The sequence below is a fragment of the Malus sylvestris genome, chromosome 17 (genome assembly GCF_916048215.2).
Source record: "Malus sylvestris chromosome 17, drMalSylv7.2, whole genome shotgun sequence".
Lineage (NCBI taxonomy): Eukaryota > Viridiplantae > Streptophyta > Magnoliopsida > Rosales > Rosaceae > Malus > Malus sylvestris.
The window spans coordinates 25,672,634-25,680,941 of NC_062276.1; the positions used below are offsets into that span (position 1 = coordinate 25,672,634).

The 8,308-nt window shown below is 36.9% G+C and overlaps 1 protein-coding gene across 1 annotated transcript; it reads left to right on the forward strand.

The window, feature by feature from the left end:
* The first annotated feature begins 4,765 nt into the window (after window positions 1–4,765).
* Window positions 4,766–6,282, forward strand: LOC126611563 (umecyanin-like). Its single transcript, XM_050279865.1, has 2 exons — window positions 4,766–5,079; window positions 5,616–6,282. The coding sequence occupies exons 1-2, from the start codon at window positions 4,902–4,904 to the stop codon at window positions 6,068–6,070; spliced, it is 633 nt and encodes a 210-aa protein (XP_050135822.1). The 5' UTR covers window positions 4,766–4,901; the 3' UTR covers window positions 6,071–6,282.
* The last annotated feature ends 2,026 nt before the right edge of the window (window positions 6,283–8,308 follow it).

Sequence of the window (8,308 nt, forward strand, 5' to 3'; positions counted from 1 at the left end):
TAAAAGGAGCATAAATAATATAATCAATAGGTTATTTGCATGCCACTCAGTACTATAATCTGGTGGTATCCTCTTTACTTGGAAATGAGAAGTATTAGGTTTGAATCTCGTGATGGCGAATTCGATACCAAATTAGATTATTCATTATGTGACTTTGTCGAACTCCCATTTTCCCTCAGTATAAAAATATCGATGTACTAAAATATCCCAAAAAGGGAAAATTAGGTTCACATCCTTCTTTTTATTACTCCATTGATTAAAATCCTATTCATTTTCAATTTTTGATCAAGGTCCTTGGGTATTAATAACATCATTAATTATTTGAATAATAAAATATTTTTATTTTTAAATATATTCCCTTAATGTTAAAAATGTTACAATTAGTATATTTATATTTATGGCTAAATTTTTTATCATATATTTTTATTTTTAGTTTGTACCTATTTTTAATTTGCAAATATTTTTTTAATTGTACCAATTTTCTTTTCATTTTTAATTTGTACCCATATATTAGTTTCTATTTGTGCCCATATTTTTTAAAGTTTTATTTGTGTTTGTACCCATGTGTATACCGTCATGTGACATTGTATATTTAATCAATGATAGAAAAATTACATATGGTATATTTATGTTTTTATGCCTAAACTTTGTATCATATATTTATATTTTTAGTTTGTACCCACTTTTAATTCGCAACATTTTAAAAAAAAAATTGTAGTATTTTCTTTTTAATTTTATTTTGTACCGATGTATTAATTTCTTTTAGCGCCTATGTTTTTAAAAATTCATTTGTATTCATAATTTTTTTTATATGTACCCTAATTTATTTTTAATGTACTCATTCTTCTTTATTAATGTACCACTTTGTTATATGTGAAATGTATTAATTTTCTTGTAAAATGTACCAATTTTTTTAACACTATGGATACATTCTTTTGCCATTTATTATTTCTTATTTTTACATATTTTTTATCCATTTATTCAATCAAAATGTTTGAATTTTTTTATTGTAACTGTTTCTAATAGTATTATATAATGAGGGATTTTAAATTTATAGGCTTATAGATCTCATAAAATATCAAACAATTAATGTCAAAACTATAAAAATAAAAATATTAATAGTAATATAATGAGGTGTACAAAGTTAAGGGACCTTGATCAAACTTTGAATACTATTAAGGTTTTAATCAAAGAATGTTAAAGATTAGGAACCGCATCCAAAATATCCCAAAAAAATTTTATTTGCATTGCACCTTCTATAGTATCATAATTTTTTTTTTCTCACTAAACTTAGCTGCCACCATTCATGTCCCCACCCCGCTATTATCACCACTCATATCCCACCATTATTGTTACCACCACCACTGTTTCTACTTGGGGTGGCAATCATCTCCACCACCATACCACCATCTTAAAATATATATTACAAAACATTATTATCAAACACGAATTTCATGTATTGACATTTATATATCGATAAACAAAGACGTCTAATGTCTTCCTTGTCAAAATATAATTCCCAGATTAAACTCCTAGATGAATTCTTGAAGTCTTTTTACTGCTACATTTTCAGTTGGCTAGACGTGAGCTGGGCCATGTCACCTACTACTTTAACGGGCCTTGTTTGGGTTTGAATTTTGGGGGTTTTAACGAAAAACCCACGGTACTGTTCACTTTAATGAAAAAACACATTTTTACACTAAAAAGCCAAACCTGGTACTATTCACTTTACTCTTTATTTTGTCCTTATCATTAAAACTCAAAGTTTTCAAGCTTTTTTCATTAGTTTTCCTTTGAATTTTTTTCCTGCAAGCTGAATGGAAAGACACGATAAGATGTGTTAAAATAATGAGTTAACACGAACCAATATCACGACCCATTTGTCAGGTCCATGTAAAGGAAAATGTGATTTGACCAAATTTATTGTTGTTAAAAATTAAAACCTCCGCGGTTTTGAAGATTACAATATTGAAATAGGAATGTAAGTTTTCCTAGTTATGGAATCCCTTTCTATTGAGTGATCTCTCAAAAAACTTATTTGATGAGCATAGGTACATTTTTAAGAAATTTAATTAGTTTTATGGTGGAACTTTAACTTTTTCATGATATCAGAATATGTTGTCATGTGTGAGAACGTGTTAGACTTGAAAATTTGCCACTCATAAGGTGTTAATCCCCCATTGGAAAAAAAAGACCTTGCGTGTGCTTATAAGCAAGTTAGGCCATTCCCATACACCTATTCATTTTATCTCAACTTCTTCACATTCTACATTGTATTTTAATGATTCAAACAAATTATTTTTCAAATTGTTGTTGAAAGTTTGTTAGTTTGTTCAGTGAAATTGTTAGTTTAAAACTCGGTAGAAGTTGGTTAAAAGGGAAGCATTGTATCAGAAAGCTTGTTTTTTTTTTTTCAAAGGCAAATCAGATATATTAAAGTCGGAGAGAAAGGTTAGCATCATTGGCCAGGGTGTTAAACAAAAATTCTAGCCCAATACAATCCCAAACGAACTCCCTACCCTCCATAAAAACAAACTTGGCCACCGAGTGAGCAGCAGTGTTGCTCTCTCTAGGCGCGAAGACGAAAGACACGGCCTGCATCCTACGTGCTAGATTCTCAATGTCACCAAGCAAACAACCAATCCTAAAGTCCTGAGTTAGCTCATTTCTAATCATGAGGACAATAGCCCTAGCGTCATATTCAACAATAACGTTAACAAAACCCTGAAGCAGACAAAATTCCAAGGCCCCCCGAATTGCAGCCGCTTCCGCTGCCGCAGCAGAGTGAAAACTTGAAGCACCCGTTCCACCAACCCCCTGCAGCACCCCAGCAAAGTCCCGGGCCACCCAACCCAGCCCCGCCCTCTGCGAAGCCTTGTACCACGCAGCATCGGTGTTCACTTTAATCATCCCAAAGCAAGGTTTCTTCCAACAAACCCGTCTCCTTTCCTCCCCCATGTCCCTGTTGTACACCGGAGTCGGAGAGCCATGTTCCACCCTCTCGTTCGCATTTCGGTATTCAGCAACATTCCGTTTCCAGACCTCAAGAATCTCAGTCGGCGGAAGGAAACTCCCCCTGAAGATAGCATCATTCCGATTCTTCCATAATCTCCACAGGCCAAAGACGAACTCTTGCAGAAGCTCGTTCTTGTCATCTAGATCAGCAACCCAATTGTAAATATTTACCCAGCTTTGTAGGAAGACAGTTCCCTCCAGATCAAAAGAGTTGATCTGAAGCGGGGAGCAAAACTAGAAAAGATGGCTCGTTTCGCATCTGAAAAAAATATGATTCTCGGTTTCATCCACCAGTCCGCACACCCCACAGATGTTGTCAACCCACATATGCCGCCGTTTGAGGTTTCTCCGAACAGCCAGCACGTGATTACAACATTTCCAAATAAAAAATCTCATCTTCCTGGGAACATCCAGGCTCCAAATCGCATTCCAAGTCTTGTTATGTTTGGTTTTGTCGCTGGTAGCCCCCCGTCCCTTCTTTCCGAGCCCTCCACTCTCCATGAGCTCCATAGCAATTCCATACCCCGATTTCACCGAGTAGACCCCATTCGCAGTGTGGAACCAACCCATCCTGTCACAAGATCCAGTCTTACTAATCGGGATACTGAGAATAGTGTTCGCCTCCTCAGAGCTGAATGAAGCACTAATCAAATCAGCTTTCCAGGTCTTGGATTCCTGGTTAATTAAATCACGAACATACAGGGCATCCAGGTTCACCGCAGGCCTGATGCAAAAGGTAGACGGCTTGGGGTACCAGGGATCCTCCCTAATTTTTATAGTTTCACCGTCTCCCACCCTCCAAATCAGCCCCTTATCGAGCACCTTTTGAGCTTCGAGAATTCCTTTCCATCCCCAAGAAGATCCCCGGCTGATGGTTGCCTCCCTAAAGGTTTTCTCAGGGTAGTACTTATCTCTCATCACCTTTGCAAGCAAGGAATCCGGGAAAATGATTAGGCGCCACCCAATCTTGCCTAGGAAAGCCAAATTAAAACCTTGAAAGTCTTTAAACCCGAGCCCCCCCCCAGGCTTTTCTTCTGCAAAAGACGAACCCAGGAAGTCCAATGGACTCCCCTGCTGACTCCGCTTCCCCTCCACCAATAGCTGCGAATAGCCTTCTCAATGTCCCTACATACTCCAATTGACAGCTTGAAGTAACTCATAGCATGATTTGGCATAGCCGTAGTCACGACTTTTATGAGGATTTCTTTACCTGCTGGGCTTAGAAATTGTTCAGCCCATCCCGTCATCCTTGATTCAATCCTCTCCCGGACGTCATTGAAAACCACCTTTTTCGAGTGCCCAAAATCAGCTTGAAGCCCCAGCTTGACGCCCCAGGTATCAGAAAGCTTGTTCATTTGTTGTAGGCGGATCCCCCAAGTTTATCACGTTAGACTATACGACCATGTACATCACAAGAATTCTTCAACTCAATAATAATTAGGTTTTATTACTTTAAGAACCCTTAATGTTGACCTACTAATGAGAGAAAGTCGAGCATCATTAAACAGAAAAAAGAAAAAGAGAACAAGTCTTTTCATGAAATGTAGTATGATATGAAAGAAGGTTGGAACTTTCCACTTTGGGTCTCGGTACAACATAATAGACTAGAATAGTCTAACATGCACCAGAAATCAAAGTTAAGATGACCGACTTCCCATGCATCTTCTTATTGTTGTTCAAGGCAGCTGCGTCTAAGACTCTACCAAGTCTTGCTTTTTCATTACACTCTTCAGCTTTCCCTACCTCTCTATTTATAGGCTTCAATTCATGTATCCTTGCCATACACTCTTATCAGCGATTACCTAAAACAAATCAATTTGCTTTAGTAATCACAGCCTCCTACACAATTTTCCTAGAGAGATATAGAGAGAAACAGAGCTAGATAGATGGAGAGCAAGATGGTGATTGTTTTCGGTGTAGTTGTGGCTGTGTTCCTGCAAAATGTTGCAGCACAGACGGGACATGTGGTGGGAGGAAGCATAGGTTGGACCATCCCTCAATCTGGTGCACAAGAGTATGTCACTTGGGCTGCAAGTAACAAGTTCGTTGTTGGTGATACTCTCAGTAAGATTCGCTTCTCTTCTGATTTCCATCGTCTTCTTCATTAAGTTAATAACTTCGTGAACTCATTAGTGTAACACTCTTTTTCAAATGAACCAGCTAGACAGACCCAGTTAGGACTCCACATTTACTGATCACATTAAATATATATATATATATATAGAGGTCGCACTTGGTGCGATGGCAAGTGCCTTCGCCCATGAGCGGTAGGTCTCGGGTTCGAGACTTGGGAGCCGCCTCTCCATAAATGGGGGTAAGGCTAGCCGACATTCATCTCTCCCAGACCCTGCATAAAGCGAGAGCCTTGTGCACTGGGTACGACCTTTATATATATATATATATATATATATATATATATATATATATATATAGTATATTTGAAGTGAATCCACGAGTATTTCCGTAAAATAAGAGCACATGATCGACAATAATTATCAAATGAAGTTTCAATTAATTTCCGCTAGCCTTAAAATTATTCTAAGGTAAACTATCCATCACTCATGTTTCTCACATTTGATGTTTCTTAATTATTTCTCCAGTTTTCAACTTCGCCACCAACGCACACGATGTACAAGAAGTACCCAAAGCATCATTCGACTCATGCAGTTCGGAAAACCCAATTGGCACGGCTATCACAACTGGCCCAGCAAACATCACTCTCACCTCTTCAGGCGACCACTACTACATCTGCACTTATGGCCGTCATTGCCAGTCGGGCCAGAAACTAGCCATCACCGTTTCAGCTGCCTCGCCAGGTGCCGCACCTTCTGTACCACCACCACCCTCTAACACCCCTCCAACTAGCCCTTCCCCTACATCAAATGACCCTGCTGCTTGCGCACCAGTCCCAGCTTCATCACCATCCATGAATGGAGGAGTACCCACCGTGAACATCACGCCGGGGTCGCCGCCTCCGCTGGGCTCTTCTTCACCTGCTGTTTTGGCTAGTTTCTCTTTGTCGGCCGCGGCTCTTATCGTGGGTTTGCTCTTTTAGTTACCATGAAGACATCGCCAGTCCTAATTAATTACTATATTGGTGATCCAACCTTTTTTATATTGTCTATCTTGATAGTACAAAAGTAAATGGAATTTGATCTTAGTCTCTCTCTTTTGTTCTAAATAATTTTGTATCTGTTTCGTATAACGAACCCGTACAGGGTGATTTTTTTTAGTATACTATCAATAAAGGAATTCGTTTGTTCAAAATTCTGTTCTGCAATGAAGAAAGAAGGAATGTTTTTTCTGCCAAATGGTCCTATAGTCAATGCTAATCGTATGGCACGTGTAATATGATCGTCCATGTAACTCTTAGAACTTTTTTGTAAACGTCTGTCCTCTCAATTTCGTATCCATAACATACATGCACAAAAAGGGATAAAGTTCACATGTAATGTAAACTCTCATAATAAGCACGTCCACCTTTCCTTTCATGGATTTGACCTTGAAATTGTCTCTACAAACTGTAATAAAAATAAAAATTCCCGAAGTATTGTGACGTCATGTGCTTCGGACCTCAAGTTTGAGATGTAAGCGGGGACTAACAGAAGTTTTTGAACATAGTTTGGTTAAACCCATGAACTTTTTGATCAAGCAAGCAGCAAGAAGAGAACATTAAAGAATTTCTATTCGTCACAAAGATTCCGTTAATCGTCTCAGTTCCTAGAGCTTTTGAGGAGAAAGCTTTGATAATCTCTTGCTTTGCTGTTTCGAAAACTTCTGCAAATTGTGAGGGGGATCTGAAACCATCATTTGCCGTAGTAATAAATTGTCCAACATAAAGGTAAATATATAGGTCTACAAAACGTGCTAAGAAATATGAAATACAATAAAGAATTAGAATAGGACTATACAATGGGTAATAAGTTAGGCCATCTCTACCCGAAAAGGTTAAACATAGACCTATTCAAAATTATAACCCTGCAAAAAATTATTTTCAAATGAACAGTGTCTAAACATACTCATATACCATCCAATCCAACCGAATGGACTAAAACATAGCCTCCTCAATAATTTATTAGTTTTAAGTTTATACTTTAAATTTATTAGTTAATTTAATTAAACTATCATTGGATATTTCAAGTCTAACCGTTAAATTTGAATAAATTATTACAAATAAGAAATTTAGCCCCGTAAAAAAGACTAAGACCATCCCAATGGAGAGGGTTAAATGGCTAAGGGGCCAAACAATGGCCTGACTTGAATAAAATCCAAATCTAAGCAAAGGCTAGGCTAAAACAAAACATAAACGAAAGGGCATCAGGCTGGTCAAGTTCGGCAGATAGCCAGCCGTTTGTTGGGCCCATCAGCAAATCCTGATGCCACTTTTGGAAGAATACAACCGCTACAAATTATATTAAGGAAAACTAATGAAAAGGGCTTGAAAGCTTTGATTTTTAATGATAAGGACAAAATAAAAGGTAAAGTGAATAGTACCAGGATTGACTTTTTAGTATAAAAATGTGGTTTTTCGTTAAAGTGAACAGTACCGGGTGCTTTTCGTTAAAGTTCCCATTATATTATACATGTTTCAAGAATATGGATGTCATGTCTGGGCAATACGTATAAGACCATAAACTTGGTCTGTTATTATAATCATGAGGTTAACAATTAATCTTTTTTATTATTACTGATAAATTGTTGAAATTCTTGGGAAAAATCTTTTTTAAGTGTCTTCTAGTGAAAGAAGTTGTCATTCGTAAGTGGTCTAGTGAAAGAAGTTGTCATTCGTAAGTGGTCATTTACTACAGTAGTGGAAATGTATTGAACCTTTCCATGACGGTGTGGTTGATAATCTAAAATCTAATTTAACAAAATCCATTGTTGATAAAAAAAAAAAAAGTTGTCATTCACATAGCACTCAAAAATAACATTTGTATTTTATTTTAATATGGTATAAGTAGTAGTTTAATTAAATTAATCAATAAATTCAAAGAATAAACTTAAAATTAATAAATTATTGACGAGCTATGTTTAGCTTATTCAGTTGAAGATGGTATATGAATATGGTATGACACTATTCATTAAAAATAATTTTTTGCAGGGCTATAATTCTAGATAGGGTTATATTTAGCCATTTTGATTGGAAATGGCCTAAAAGAGGGCTACATTTGGTTAGCCTAATGCCCCTTTAGCCAAATAATGATATGGTGGGCACTAGAAAATTATAGCCTAACCATTGGTTGGAGATGAGTTTTTGAACAAATTAGGCCTTTTTTTTTTTTTAGACTTTTAA